This window comes from Salmo salar, chromosome ssa23, assembly GCF_905237065.1.
Source record: "Salmo salar chromosome ssa23, Ssal_v3.1, whole genome shotgun sequence".
NCBI lineage: Eukaryota > Metazoa > Chordata > Actinopteri > Salmoniformes > Salmonidae > Salmo > Salmo salar.
The window spans coordinates 17,304,163-17,320,201 of NC_059464.1; the positions used below are offsets into that span (position 1 = coordinate 17,304,163).

The 16,039-nt window shown below is 42.6% G+C and overlaps 1 protein-coding gene across 1 annotated transcript in view; it reads left to right on the forward strand.

Annotated features, from left to right (window-relative positions):
• Positions 1–16,039, forward strand: part of tgfbr3 (transforming growth factor, beta receptor III) — a 147,055-nt gene that overhangs the window by 38,773 nt on the left and 92,243 nt on the right. The window contains exon 3 of the mRNA XM_014169092.2: positions 11,007–11,194. Coding sequence (XP_014024567.1) covers positions 11,007–11,194 — 188 coding nt within the window. The remainder of the gene's footprint in view (positions 1–11,006; positions 11,195–16,039) is intronic.

Genomic DNA, 16,039 nt, shown 5'->3' on the forward strand with positions numbered 1-16,039 from the left:
ATGGATCAACAATATTGCAATTACTCCACAATACTATCCTAAATGACAGAGTTAAAAGAAGGAAGCCTGTACAGAATAAAATATTCCAGAACCTGCATCCTGTTTGCAACAAGGCACTGCAAAAATGTGGCAAAGCAATTCACTTTTTGTCCTGAATACAAAGCGTTATGATTCGGGCAAATTGTCACAACACATCACTGAGTACCACTCTTCATATTTTCAAAAATGGTGGTGGCTGCATCATGTTCTGGGTATGCTTGTCATCGGCAAGGACTAGGGAGTTTTCTGGATAAAAATAAACGAAATACAGCTATACACAGGTTCGAAATCCTAGAGGAAAACCTGCTTCAGTCTGCTTTCCAACAGACACTGGGAGACAAATTCACCTTTCAGCAGAACAATAACCTAAAACATAAGGCCAAATCTACATTGGAGTTGCTTACGAAGACGATATTGAATGCTCCTGAGTGGCCTAGTTACAGTTTTGACTTAAATCGGTAAAACAAAATAGATTTTAAAACATTTCTAAAAACGTGTTCACTTTGTCATTAGCGGGTATTGTGTGTAGATGGGTGATATTTAAAAACAAATATTTAATACATTTTGAATTCAGGCTGTAACACAACAAAATGTGGAATAAGTCAAGGGGTATGAATACTTTCTGATGGCATTGTATTATATTGTGGACTTAGTGGAGCGCTAATGTCTATCTCCGCTCTTTAAACTTAATCTAATTGGATTTGCAGTGCATACATATGTTTTAGTACAGTAACAGACATCCTCTGCACCCCTACACAGTCAGTATAGTGTTGATTATCTACTTGCCTTATTCTGTGTCAGAAAAATAATTCACTCACGGATTCCTGTTTCCATTGTTTCTAAGCACTGGATTATTAAGTCAGCACAGTAGACTGGACTTATGTTTTTTTACAAGGGTGATCTAAACGGTTAAGGTATATTCACATTCTAGCCCACTTCTGTATGAATCCACCTCAGGATGTACAGTTTCTGCAACTATGCCTGTGTATAAAATCATAAAAGTTAACCATTCCTAGGCTGGGTCTGTTTATTATTACTTGATTGAAAGATGGGTCTTCATTTGGAGTGACTATTTCAGTCGTACGTCAATGGCTCAATTGTCAGTGTAATTTTTATGGACACAGATGTAGGACGTATGACTAGTATCCACACACCTGGTAACCCACTTGGAGATGGAACAAAGATTCATTTGAATCTTTTCTTCCCCTTTAGTTTTTTCCTTATTTAAATCTCCACAGACAAAGCATGCTATCAAGCTTATTATGAATATTATTTTCGAGAGTGGCAGCCCCTACAATTATAACTATTATTCTGTTTATTACCATTGTTTCACAATAGCTGGTGCCATTTTGTCAAATCAGATTTATTCGTCAAATAAGGGATTGTTTGTGTGACGTTGGACCGTGGACAGGTTTTTGGGACTCTTGCTCTCAGATTTCACGCTTTGATGGGAAAGTTTAACGATTTCCCTGACTGACAGCCCCCGTCTCCCCCCTCTCCTCCCCCACCTCACATCGCCTGACTCCCCCGTGTCTCCCCATTTATCCTGCTCCAACCAACTTCCTCCATACCGCGCTTCCAATTTTACAGGCACAGATTGGTTCATGATGAATCCATATTTCACAGCTAGCAGACAGAATGAATTGAGCTAGTACTATCCCTATGAAAAGATTTATTCGCTTCCTGTATTTGTGGCCCCTGGCTAACTCAGTGCTGAGTGAGTTACTGTTATTGTCAGCGCTGTGGCCCTAGCGATTGTGTAGTTCCAAAATAAAGCTCCTTAGATGACAGGGCAGAATATTGCTTTCCCTAAACTGGTTTGCATGGTCCACGGACCCTGGGAATTTCTGCTAGGAGACGAGGACCAATGAGATTGCAGGATAGAGATAATCCCTTGGTCCATATGGGAACTGAGATACCACAGGTTTAATGGCCACACCCTGACATAGTGGCCCCACCCTGTCTATTACGTGTATTTTCATGTAATCAATCCCGCCTTACAATGTCTTTGTATAATTAAACAAATGTTTTAAATCCTGTCTGTCTTTATTTGTGAATGTGTACAGGTTAAAATATGTATTCTGCAGCGTCATCTGAACTCAGCAAAGAAAAAGAAAAGAAACGTCCTCTCACTGTCAACTGCGTTTATTTTCAGCTAACTTAACGTGTAGATATTTGTATGAACATAACAAGATTCAACAACTGAGACATAAGTTAATCAAGTTCCACAGACATGTGACTAACAGAATTGTAATAATGTGTCCCTGAACAAAGGGGGGGGGGGGGGTCAAAATCAAAAGTAACAGTCAGTATCTGGTGTGGCCACCAGCAGCATTAAGTACTGCAGTACATCTCCTCCTCATGGACTGCACCAGATTTGCCAGTTCTTGCTGTAAGATGTTACCCCACTTTTCCACCAAGGCACCTGCAAGTTCCCGGACATTTCTGGGGGGAATGACCCTAGCCCTCACCCTCCGATCCAACAGGTCCCAGATGTGCTCAATGGGATTGAGATCCGGGCTCTTCGCTGGCCTTGGCAGAACACTGACATTCCTGTCTTGCAGGAAATCATGCACAGAACGAGCAGTATGGCTGGTGGCATTGTCATGCTGGAGGGTGATGTCAGGATGAGCCTGCAGGAAGGTTACCAAATGAGGGAGGAGGATGTCTTCCCTGTAATGCACAGCGTTGAGATTGCCTGCAATGACAACAAGCTCAGTCCGATGATGCTGTGACACACCGCCCCAGACCATGATGGACCCTCCACCTCCAATTCGATCCCGCTCCAGAGTACAGGCCTCGGTGTAACGCTCATTCCTTCGACGATAAACTCGAATCCGACCATTCGCTGTCCGTCCTGTCTCCCTGTAGTGCTGTCTTAGGTGTCTCACAGTACGGACATTGCAATTTATTGCCCTGGCCACATCTGCAGTCCTCATGCCTCCTTGCAGCATGCCTAAGGCACCTTCACACAAATGAGCAAGGACCCTGGGCATCTTTCTTTTGGTGTTTTTCAGAGTCAGTAGAAAGGCCTCTTTAGTGTCCTAAGTTTTCATAACTGTGACCTTAATTGCCTACCGTCTGTAAGCTGTTAGTGTCTTAACGACCGTTCCACAGGTGCATGCTCATTAATTGTTTATTGTTCATTGAACAAGCATGGGAAACAGTGTTTAAACCCTTTACAATGAAGATCTGTGAAGTTATTTTGATTTTTACAAATTATCTTTGAAAGACAGGGTCCTGAAAAAGGGATGTTTCTTTTTTTGCTGAGTTTATTTTGTGAAACACACGGTGTAAGAATTAAAGCCGTGTATAAGTATCTCTTTACAGTGACCTTCATATCCTTCTGAAGATACTTTTGGTCATGTAGTGTATGTGGACACCTGCTAGTCAAACATCTCATTCCAAAATCATGGCATTAATATGGAGTTGGTCCCCCCTTTGCCAAAACAGCCTCCACTCTTCTGGGAAGGCTTTCCATTAGAAGTTGGAACATTGCTGCATTGACTTGCTTCCATTCAGCCACAAGAACATTAGTGAGGTCGAGCACTGATGTTGGTTGATTAGGCCTTGCTTGCAGTCTGCGTTCCAATTCATCCCAAAGGTGTTCGATGAGGTTGAGGTCAGGAACCTGAGCAAACCTGTCAAGTTCTTCCACACCGATCTCGACAAGCCATTTCTGTATGGACCTCGCTTTGTGAAAGGGGGCATTGTCATGCTGAAACAGGAAAGGGCCTTCCCCAAACTGTTGCCACAAAGCTGGAAGGACAGACTTGTCTAGATTGTCATTGTGTAGTGTTTAGATTTCCCTTCACTGGAACTAAGGGGACTAGCCCGAACCATTAAAAAAAAGTCCCAGACTATTATCCCTGCTCCACCAAACTTTACAGTTGTCACTGCATTGGGGCAGGTAGCGTTTTCCTGGCATCCGCCAAACACAGATTCTGTGACGTTGCTTCCAGGCATTTGGAACTCGGTAGTGAGTGTTGCAACCGAGGACAGACGATTTTACGCGCTTCAGCACTCGGCGGTCCCACTCTAGCAGGGCAGAATTTTGACAAACTGACTTGTTGGAAAGGTGGCATCCTATGACAGTGCCACTTTGAAAGTCACTAAGCTCTTCAGTAAGGCCACTCTACTGCAAATATTTGTCTATGGAGATTACATGGCTGTGTGTTATATACACCTGCCTGCAACGGCTGTGGCTGAAATAGCCAAATCCACTAATTTGAAAGGTGTCCACATACTTATGTGTATATAGTGTATATACAATAGTCTACTGCTGAGGGATGCCTGGAACAAGACACATGAGGGTGTGTGTGTGTGTATCCATATGTGCACATGTCTGTCTCTGAGTGTGTGTGTGCGGGCGTGTGTGTATGTGTGCACACGCTGTGTTTGTGCGTGTGTGTGTGTTGTGTATAGTGCACTGGGGGAAGGCTCTGTTTGTTTCTCTTCGGAAATGGCTTTGTGGGAATATCAGATATGTTCCTAACGGGCACATGGTATGACATCACATCCTGTACCCAAGTCTTGGCATGTCACCAGCAGCATGTTGAAGCAACAGAGTGCATTTCTTGGAAACTCTGGTCAAAACAGTGCGCTGTGTAGGGAATAGGGTGCCTTTTGGGGCGTATCCCGTGTCTTTAAATACGTCTTAAGCGTGTTGGCTTTGAGAGTATTTATACAGTCTCTGAGACTGAAGTATCCTTTTGCATTTCTATACGCTCACATCCTGACTCTCCTCCTAGTACTTAACCTTTTGTGAGCGATCCCAAAGTATCCACGTTCCCCAGTCTTCAACATTAGTTGAACAAAGCACTCAACAAGCCTACACTACAGAATACATCTCAGTTCACATATATATCTTCTGAGTAGAGACTGATATACTGGGACCACCTGATTTTAATCTGTGTATGCTTAACTGTAATTCACAAAATAGGCATAACCAGACAAGCGAACTTGAGTAGATGTAATATGTATTGTAAGGGGTAGAGTAGAGACTGATAGAGATTGAGAACTAGACCACTCCTGTTACTGGCTGCCTGTGCTTCTCAACCCCCTCAACCTCAGTTCTAGGTTAAGGTTAAGTGGAGTTGCAAGGAGTTATGCTCATCTGAGTCAGAGTACATTTTTATCTGTCAGTGTCAGAGCCTCCCACATATGTGACCTCTCTCTCTCTCTCTCTCTCTCTCTCTCTCTCTCTCTCTCACTCTCACTCTCACTTTCTCGCTCTCACTTTCTCGCTCGTGTCTTTTACTAAACTCCTGGTTTGATGTGTGAAGATGTGAATGCCTTTTGGTTTCTAACCTGCCTAAATTCAGTCACCCTAAACAGTCGTCATCTCCTCTGGATGCTTTTCCCAGTAGTACGATAAATCGTAGTCAGCATATTCATTCATTCTTTATCCCAAATGACACCCTATTCCCTGGTGCCATTTGGGACGCATACTATATAACCTAGTCAGAATATTCAGAGCTAGAGAGACTCTGACTTACTTACTTACTGGAGCGGGAAAGAGAGAGAATCAAAGGCACATCAGCTCTTTTTCATTTTCTCTGGCATATTTTTGACTTTGGCCGTGAAGCATGTGTGTGGGTGGCTTATACGTCTCCCTCCACTCACAGGACTTAATTGAAACTGTGGCTCATACGGTAATGTAAGTTATATAACAAATGCCTTTTCAGTACTGTTGCCCCATGACGCCAAACAACAACCCAAGTGACATATTACATTTCGCAAATGGTTTCAGGAATGGGTTATTTCAGTCACCCTTCATACTGGAACCTTCCACAAGATATGGTGATTATACCATATGTAAAACAAATTCACATCTAAATGTGTTAACTTGAGGTAGAATATCTATGTAAATATGTAGGCCAATAGCTGTAACAGTTGTTGTCTGTTTGCCTTTGCCCTCTATAAACAGGTGCGTGTGGGTGTGAAAGAGATAGGCGTAGACTTTTCAGTCAGGAAGTTGAGGTAGCAGCAGAAACATGTCACCTTTTATGCATCCATTTATCTTGTATGTCTACCATTAACGACATCCTCTCTGTAACTGGAACCTCATCTTTCTGTTACTTACTCTAGTTACTCATTTATGATATCAGATAATTATTTCCTAGTGAAGGTATGCTACCCTGAACCCTTGAAAGGAAACAGGAGTTTACTGTTCTAGATCAGTCAGTTATATCAGCTCTGAAACTGTTGAGGTACACAGAATGGTTTTCTTTTATTTGGACAGTTTTTTGTGTTTTCTACTCGGTGCTCCTGGTTGTGGCTAGGTCTGGGTGGTGAGGATAGTAGGATGTCGAGTCTGTGGGTCCAGGCCATGCCAGGCAGGACCAGACCATGCTGTCTTCACTCAAACAGATGTGCTCTCTATCCCACATGCTGCACTCCTTCAGGGTCCTCTCTCTGTCTCATCTCTGTCAGAACCCAGGCTGAGACAGGAAGAGACAGTCCTGTGGAAACCACACTATAAAAAATGATTGGCTAAAAACAACCCAATTTGGGTTATTTGGTAACTCAGCGCTGGTTAAATAGTGGACAGAACACATGTTGGGTTATTTTGACCCAGCTAGTTGGGTTGCGTGAATAACCAAACAAATTGGGTTGTTGGGATTACCCAAACATGGGTTAATTTAACCATCAGTTGGGTATTTTTTACTCTCATGCTGGGTTGACATAGGAGCTGGGTCTTTTTTAATGTAGTCCTTAGGTTATTTTCAGGAGGCGTGGCTTGTTAGGGGCGTGTCTTTCAGCTAGATCTTATTGGCACCGTGAGAGTAAATGTCATTCCTGTTCATCATGTTAAGTTTACATACTGCAATTTTTTTATTGTACACATTGTTGTATAATATTTAGATTATGTGTTCATATATTATAATAATACCATCTCGTATCCCAGCAATGGGATTTACGTAGGCTTTTTGGGAACTCAAACACTTTTTGTAAGCGTGCGTCATTGAAGCTACAAAAATGCCAATGTTCAACCTTAACATGTGATAACTAGGCAGCAGAACGGATGAACAGTAATGACATTTTATCTCATGGGTGACTTAAAAATAACTGTCCGTATGCCACGCCCATACCAAACTACGCCTCCAGTCTTCTGATCTGCTGGATCATATCTCAACAAACCAGCACCAATAATCCAGCACCCAGCATTAATAACTTATTCTCCTAACCAAAATCTGAGATAAATATTTTGCTGTTACGTTTGATATCACAGATTGAGTATCACTTCTTACTGTCAGATATCACTGGATCTGCTAGGCTTAGGTCTTGGAGGAGTCTGCTCTGCCGTGTGTAGTCTGTTTAGTGAATTGTCTTGTGGGCACTCTGGTTCGGGGTTGTTTTTCATGTGGAGCGAACAACCACTTCTCTCATTCTTCTCTGTGGGCGTTTGTTCGGCCTGGCCAGCCAGAGGGGCTAGCAGCTGTTGGACAGGAGCGATAGAGGGAGAGATAGAGGTACAGACAGTGATAGAGAGAGAGGTACAGACAGTGATAAAGGGAGAGAGAAGGAGGTATAGACAGGGGGAGAGGGATCAGACAAGGTGACAGAAGAGACAAAGCTGTGGCAAGGCCACAAGTCCCCCCCCCACGCCCCTCCGTGGAGGCTCCAAATTGTGATGACCATACCAGATGTGCAGGATTAGACTCCAGTTGGTTTCAGCTACACAGAAAAATATAAATAATACCAGGATATTATGGCTATAATAGAGGATTTTTGTATAAGTACATGTCTATTAAAGTTCCTGTGTGTAAATATATATAGTAAACTAAGTTCCCGCTTGTAAATGTCCAAAATACATAATTGTTTAATGTTGTAAATATGGCTGGACATAGATGAATATGTAATACACAAATAATCAGAGTTGCTTTCTGAGTTTGTGTATCTCTTTCTCTTCGTTGTACACTTAGTTTTGGGGGAAACGATGCTCGTATTGTTGCTCAATTGCATCTTGGCCAAAACCATTGAGTCCTGATCTGATTTTTAACAAGATACCCTGGATCTCCAAAACATTATTCTATGGGATGGAAACACTGTCTTTGTTTATCACCCACAGCTGCATTTGTGTTTAGGGTTATAAAACAAATGCTTGGTTTCCTTCAATTATTGTCCAAATCTTCTGGATTCTTTTCTTCCAGTACACTGTATTGTCTCAGTATAGCCCTTTTTTTCCATGAAGTTAAATAAAGAAACAACATCACTGCCCAACAAGGACCGTAATCTCTTGGCCGTCTTCCAAAAAGGACAATTTTTTTTCTGTCTGGCTGATGGGGTGGTTGTTATTCCATTGTGTGGTGTGGTGTGGTGTGGGGGGAAAAAGTGAGTTTAAGTGCTGTGAGATGAAGACTGAAAGGGTGAAGGTTGATGACTTTGGTTCGAGAGGGACCGGTGTGTACTCCTAGGGGAGGAGAAGGGGGTAAGGAGAGGTGGGGGGTGGGGGACAGACAGAGAGGAAGGTACGCATGTCTCAGGCTTTGTGCGGATCACATGTGCAGTGTGTGTGTGTGTGTGTGTGTGTACAGTACTGCAAACAATAGCTGCACTCAGAGAGAAACCTTCCTTTAGCAACCCACTGTTGAGGTACAGTAAGAGACAGAGGAGTTTTAAAGTTATCTCCCCTGTCTTTAACTTCTCTTTAATTATTTACAAATGTTCCCCACTGATTGCCATCGGCAACCATAGCGTGTTTATCGTGCAGTGTTTGAAACGTGAGCAGGCCCTGCGCTGGCTGGCGCAAGGCGAGTCTGTAGGGCTGGCAGGCAGAGTAAAGTGTAGGGACTGACCTACAGGAGGAAAGCCTGGCCACAACCAGTCCCCTGAGACACAGTTTCTCTAATGGAAAAGGTCTGTCCAACGCCTTACACACACACAGACAGCCCGAAGGTTTTGTGCATGTGTGTGTGTGTTTTTAAGGAGGTAAAATCAGTCAAAAGTAGTGCACTATATAGGACAGGGATGGGCATCTGTTGAGAGTTAGAATAATAGAATACACAAGGTGCAATTTAGAAATGTGGTTGTGCATCAGCAGTCACTTAATTAGCTCATGTCAGCAATTTGTATTTAGATTGGTAAATGAGTCTAGAGGCCAGCTATCTAAATTTGTAGTAATCATGGTCGAATTACCAATCGGGGTGGGGCCCATTGATCATCAATTATCATATTAAAAGCTGCAAACAGGGTGGAGGCAAAAATGTGGGCTCCCGAGTGGCGCAGCGGTCTAAGGCACTGCATCTCAGTGCTGGAGGCGTCACTACAGACCCTGGTTTGATTCCAGGTGGTATCACAACCGGCCGTGATTGGGAGTCCACATTTGGCCTAGCGTCTTCCGTGTTAGGGTTTGGCCGGGGTAGGCCGTCATTGTAAATAAGAATTTGTTCTTAACTGACTTGCCTAGTTAAATAAAAAATAAATATTGCAGGAAATTCGCTGTAAAACTGCTAATTTTTCTCTCTGCCCCATGGCAAAATGGGTAGAACTGCAGGAAATTAACTTCTCAGAAAATCTATCTTCTCTTTGCTGTTATGAGGGAGGCCGCTAAAATGTTTTGCTTGCAAGGTGGGGTTGGGGTTTCACCACGCTGGGACTTGGCTCTGCATGCCTGACAGGGCTCGTTAGTCCTACTGTTCCTCTCCACATGACAGCCATTGATGGATGGATGGACACGGTGAGAGGAAAGGGGCAGAAGGCCCTATTTTTGGACCACTGCCCTCAGACTAAGTTCCTATCTATGGCAGTCCGAGATTTAGATGTAGCCTATTTATTATCATTTATTAGAATTGACTTTAGCTACCTTCAGTTTTTAGAAATAATACCTCACAATGTTACCTGAGCCTCCTATTAGGCAAATCATTGTGGAGTGAAATGAAAACAAGAATACAAAAAGCGAGATTCTGATCCGTAGAGAGAGAAATTTATCCCACCGCCTCCAACATAACATTTTTTTTTTTTTACTTTCGAGGAAGTGTTGTTAACAAGTTGTGCTCGTTATGGTCAATTACATGATCCCTGTTATAGTCCATCCATTCTTGTTATCCTCCAATTCCAAGGTCACCAGTCTTTTCAGTGCTGCAGGGCACATACGCACGCGCACACACACACACTGTAGACCAATCTGACAGGCTTCTCGCTTCAGACTCTCACAGGAACACCTCCAGTGCCAGCTCTCCACAGCAACTTCTATAATTGACCCCCCAGTCATAACGGCTAATTATGGGTTGTCCAGAGCCAGGAGCACTACACTGTGAAGTCTTGTCCACCTCCTGTAGTGATTAGAGCATTAAGAGAAGGCCCGATTTAGACCATTTTAAGGGAAAAGAGAAAGAAATGAAAGTGACATAAAGGGGATTATAATTGGGGGGCTCTTTTGGGTCATCTTGATTATAGATCTGGCACCGTAACAGCCTGTAGAGACTTAGCTAGACACTGCTTTGTTCAGAGGCGAGGCCAGTCTGTGTTAGCGGCCTGTTGAGGGTCAGAAAGATTGGTGCTGCTCTTTGTTGAGAAGCCAGTCTGCTGTGTAGTGGGCTGTGGACTGGAGAGAATGGCCTACTTTGAGAAGTAGTGAGCTTTGTGCCCGGACAATGTGCGCGGGCAGTCTTTTATTTTGCTACGCCCAATGTAGATAATGATTATGCCACTCATTATGGTTGCATGTGGACATTCCTTTATTTGCCTTCATCATTCATAAAAGAGTAGCTGATTCATACACTCTCTAATTATGAACAGTCTATAAATTATTTCCACAACCTCCGAACAAAGTGTTCTCCAGTTCGTTGGACCGAAGCTGCAGTGTGGAAAACTTGCCTCTTGTGTCTGTTATTGGCTTTTTTTCCTTTAGAACTTCAACATTTTTAATGCAGATTCTCTAGCTACACGCTGGTGATCTTGGATTCTCAAATAAACAATTGAATGAATTAGCACTCATCTTCTTTTTCTTTTCTGCCCCACAGGCCTGTTGTCACGCAGCCCGTGTGAGCTGCTGCCAGTCGGCGTAGGCCACCCGGTGCAGGCCCTGCTAAAGAGTTTCACAGCCCTGTCAGGCTGTGCCTCCCGCGGCACAACAGGACTACCTCAAGAGGTCCACATCATCAACCTGAGGGGCCACGGTCCTCAGGGGCCAGACCGCAAGACTACAGAGGTCAGACACCTGTATTTAATGTAACCACCTATATACAATACAATGTATAACAATATGCTGTATATAATATGACGGACCAGAGGACACACCTGAAGAGGTCAGTCACCCACCTGGCTGAGCTAACCCAGAACAGCCACACCTGGTCCAGGGAGTCATATACATATACTGTGGTCTCACGATATCCTCATCTGTGTATACTGTTATAACTGTAACCCAAAGTGCACACCTCTGTCAGACAGCTAAACATCCAACGTGCATCCCAGCATGCTGTTTCTACCATAACATTAACACGGATGTCAACAAAAACACTGGTGTCATTTTGAGTTTAGTGGCCTCAGCAGATGAGCACATTTAAAAAATAAACGTCACCTCCTCTTGTTTTTCTCGATCCGTATCGTTCCATGGGCAGTATGCCATCCTAAGAAAGTAGATAAGTGTGGGTTGGCATTCAGGTTTAAAAAACTTTGTACCAAGTTAATTGATGCTATAATGACTGGAAGTCTGTTAAGTTAGGCTAACTCAAGAGCTTTCTGGGGAGAGGTGCATCATTTCTTGTTTACTTTATCATTGCTCAGCAGCTGCTCAGCTCACATTCAGTCAGAAGATCACAAAATGTTATTAACACGAGAAGGAAGAAATAGAAAAGAAAAGATAGTGGACCCCCTCCGCTTCTCAAATTGTACTCGTTCCAAGAATAACAGCAGCTTTAACTAAGGATGTTTACATACTACTTTACTTCTCATATGTATATACTGTATTCTATTGTACTATATTTTAGTCAATGCTACTCTGACATTGCTTGTCCTAATATTTATATATTTCTTAATTTCATTCTTTTACTTTTAGATTTGTTTGTATTGTTGTGAATTGTTAGATACTACTGCACTGTTGGAGCTAGGAAAACAAGCATTTCGCTACACCCGCGATAACATCTGCTAAATATGTGTATGTGACCAATAACATTTTACATTTGATTTGATTTGGATGGAGGTGGTGGTGGGGGTTTGTAGAGTCTTTGTTTAAACTCGCTTGCACAAGGGTGGAGTGTGCAGAAGAATCTGTGTTGCTCAATGTAGGGGAGATTTTACAATACACAGTAGTTACAGTTGAAGTCAGAAGTTTACATACACCTTAGCCAAATACATTTAAACTCAGTTTTTCACAATTCCTGACATTTAATCCTAGTAAAAATTCCCTGTTTTAGGTCAGTTAGGATCACCACTTTATTTAAAAAATGTGAAATGTCAGAATTGTGAAGTCCCTCCTGCAGCCAAACACCCCCACAACATGCTTCACGGTTGGGATGGTGTTCTTCGGCTTGCAAACCTCCCCCTTTTTCCTCCAAACATAACGATGGTCATTATAGCCAAACAGTTATATTTTTGTTTCATCAGACCAGAGGACATTTCTCCAAAATGTATGATCTTTGTCCCCATATGCAGTTGCGGATCGTAGTCTGGCTTTTTTATGCCAGTTTTGAAGCAGTGGCTTCTTCCTTGCTGAGCGGCCTTTCAGGTTATGTCGATATAGGACTCGTTTTACTGTAGATATAGATACTTTTGTACCTATTTCCTCCAGCATCTTCACAAGATCTTTTGCTGTTGTTGTGGGATTGATTTGCACTTTTCGCACCAAAGTACGTTCATCTCTAGGAGACAGAACGCTTCTCCTTCCTGAGCGGTATGACAGCTGCGTGGTCCCATGGTGTTTATACTTACTATTGTTTGTACAGATGAACATGGTACCTTCAGGCGTTTGGAAATTGCTCCCAAGGATGAACCAGACTTGTGGAGGTCTTGGCTGATTTTCTTTTGATTTTCCCATGATGTCAAGCAGAGGCACTGAGTATGAAGGTAGGCCTTGAAATACATCCACAGGTACACCTCCAATTGACTCAAATGATGTCAATTAGCCTATCAGAAGCTTCTAAAGCCATGACATCACTTTCTGGAAATTTCCAAGCTGTTTAAAGGCACAGTCAACTTAGTGTATGTAAACTTCTGACCCACTGGAATTGTGATACAGTGAATTATAAGTGAAATACAAATGTTGGAAAAATGACTTGTCATGCACAAAGTAGATGTCCTAAACGACTTGCCAAAACTATAGTTCGTTAACAATACATTTGTGGAGTGGTTGAAAACGAGTTTTAATGACTCCAACCTAGGTGTATGTAAACTTCCAACTTCAACTGTAGTTGTTATCAGCTACATAGATTTTATACTGTGTTTGTATGTCACTGGCAATAGGAGTTTGAATACTTGACCCAGAGTGATGTCAGACACTAGAGAGAGCCCTACATTACCTTTCTGGTTATTGATACATCAGAGAGCTGGGTGGGTCATGTTCAATAAGGCAAATGTTTCAACACCGTAAACAAGTGTTTTTTATTGGACAGGTAGTACCTCCCTGTTTCACATTGTGTTCTTCTTTTTTTGTGCCTATTGAACACTTCCCAGGCATTGGTTATCAGCGTAAAGATGGATGGCTCTTCTGTCTCTCACCACACTACAGCCAGGCCTCTTATCCCTGTGAGCTGCTCCTTCCATGGTGCTGTCAGATACAGTAGAGAACACTCTATCTGGTACATCTATCCACTGCCCTATTCTGCCCCCATTGTAATCAGGGGCCCAGCAAATGGCGTCCGTTCCTTCCCCCCTGGTGCCGACAGGAAGCCGAAGAAAGGCTTGTTGGCCAAAGCAACGCAGCAGAAGATTGTAAACATCTCTGGGAGATCAGATTGTTGTTGGAGGGCTGCGTCCCAAATGACACCCTATTCCCCGACAAAGTGCACTACTTTTTTTGTGCACTATATCGGGAATATGGTGCCATTTGGGACACAGGCGTTGTTGTTGAAGGGCTCGGCAACGTCAATAAAACTAAATCAGAGAAAATGTTATCTCCCCCAGCTATCTCGATGGCTATGTTTCAACAAACCCCTTACTTAGCCTCTGCACCTCCTCACACTGTTGCGAGACAGAAAAGAAGCCTGTCATCACATTTACATTTTAGTCATTTAGCAGACGCTCTTATCCAGAGCGACTTACAGTAGTGAATGCATACATTTCATACATTGTTTTTCTCCGTACTGGTCCCCCGTGGGAATCGAACCCACAACCCTGGCGTTGCAAACACCATGCTCTACCAACTGAGCCACACGGGACCATTCTTTTATGGCTCTTAAAATGAGGATCCAAAATGATATCCACGCATTTTCAAGAAGGGCTAGGCGGTAAATACTTGGAGAGCACGGTGTCTCAGTTGGTAGAGCATGGTGTTTGCAACGCCAGGGTTGTGGGTTTGATTCCCACGGGGGACCAGTACGGAGAAAAACATTTATGAAATGTATGCATTCACTACTGTAAGTCGCTCTGGATGAGAGCGTCTGCTAAATGACTAAAATGTAAATGAGTATACATGTTTATTAACAGTTGAACAAGACACTCCTTAGCTCTCCTGATCCTTGTAGTGTGCGTACCTCTGTGCCTATAAGCATGAACCCATCTACTCTTCCCTCTTTCAGGGCTTATATCAGGCTATTGATTGACAAGGCTCCCCTCTGTTTTCATGAACATTTGCTCTACTGTAAGTCTATCTCTCTGTAGCCTGCGGACTGAAGGATGTGCTTGTGCTGTGTCAGGATATTTAAGTGTCCCCACTCCTTCAGTCATGGTAGTGTGAAAAGCAGCCTGCCCCGGGGATTTTACTGCTGAGTTAGGCAGACCTAAATGTTGCCAAGGCCAGATGCATAGACAAGAACAGGAGCTGGGTGTGTTATGTTGAGTCAGCATGTAAATAAAGACACCACTCTTGTGATTCTATCATAACACGTTAGTGTTAATACTGTATTGCATAGATAGGACTTGCACTGTGACCTATTCTCCCAAAGGAGCGATGAGCCTAAGTACTGTAAGTAAGTAGTATAGATAGGACTAGAAGTAAGTAGTATAGATAGGAGATGTGATAGGAAGTCATATTTGAGATGTGTTAAGGTCTGTTATTACACTCTTTACGTTATTGTCCCAAGTGGGAATGGCCATTACGATATTGTACTAAAGCCATCTGCTTCTACTGAGTACTGTTTAAATGGGCGCTACTAGTGATTGAATGACTACTACAGTAATGTTTATGTAACTGAAGTTGCTAAACCTTTTGGAATGAAACCTTGTGATAGAATAGCATTTCGATTTTGTGATTAATTAGCTTCATCAAGTCGTACTGCCTTTATGGTGAAAACAGACTGTAAAGAACAAGCTTGAGGTCAAATAATTAAAAGTTTCCATTGAAACGTATCAACACATTTCCCAATAAGGATCAAGAGCGATGTTCAACAATAGAATACCGTAGTATAAACACAATGTTATGGAACACATTGAAGTAATTGTTACACTGAAAAGGAATGTATGCTGCAAAGTGAAGTCTGCATGATGCCATACCTGTCATTACTCCAAATCCGTGGCTTTCAGATAATTATTTTTGGGCCACCCGTAAGAGTAAATGTAATCCCTTCTCATCATGTTAAGTTTGTATACTGCAAGTTTCAAGTTTCCTATGTTTTTTTCCTTGTTACATATTCTAATATAAAATTCATAACATTATTATTTACATAGCCCAACATTGAGATACAATTTTGGCATATGCATGATTTACATAAACCAACATTGGGATGTGCATGGGCTCGTAAGAAATTCATGCACTTGTGTAAGCCTCATTAAGGCAAAAAAAAGTGTCAGTGTTCAACCTTAACATGTGCTAACTATACAACAGAACAGATGAAACAGAATGACATGTACTTTCACGGGTGGCCAAAATAACTATCTGAAAGCCACGCCCCTACTAAGCCCT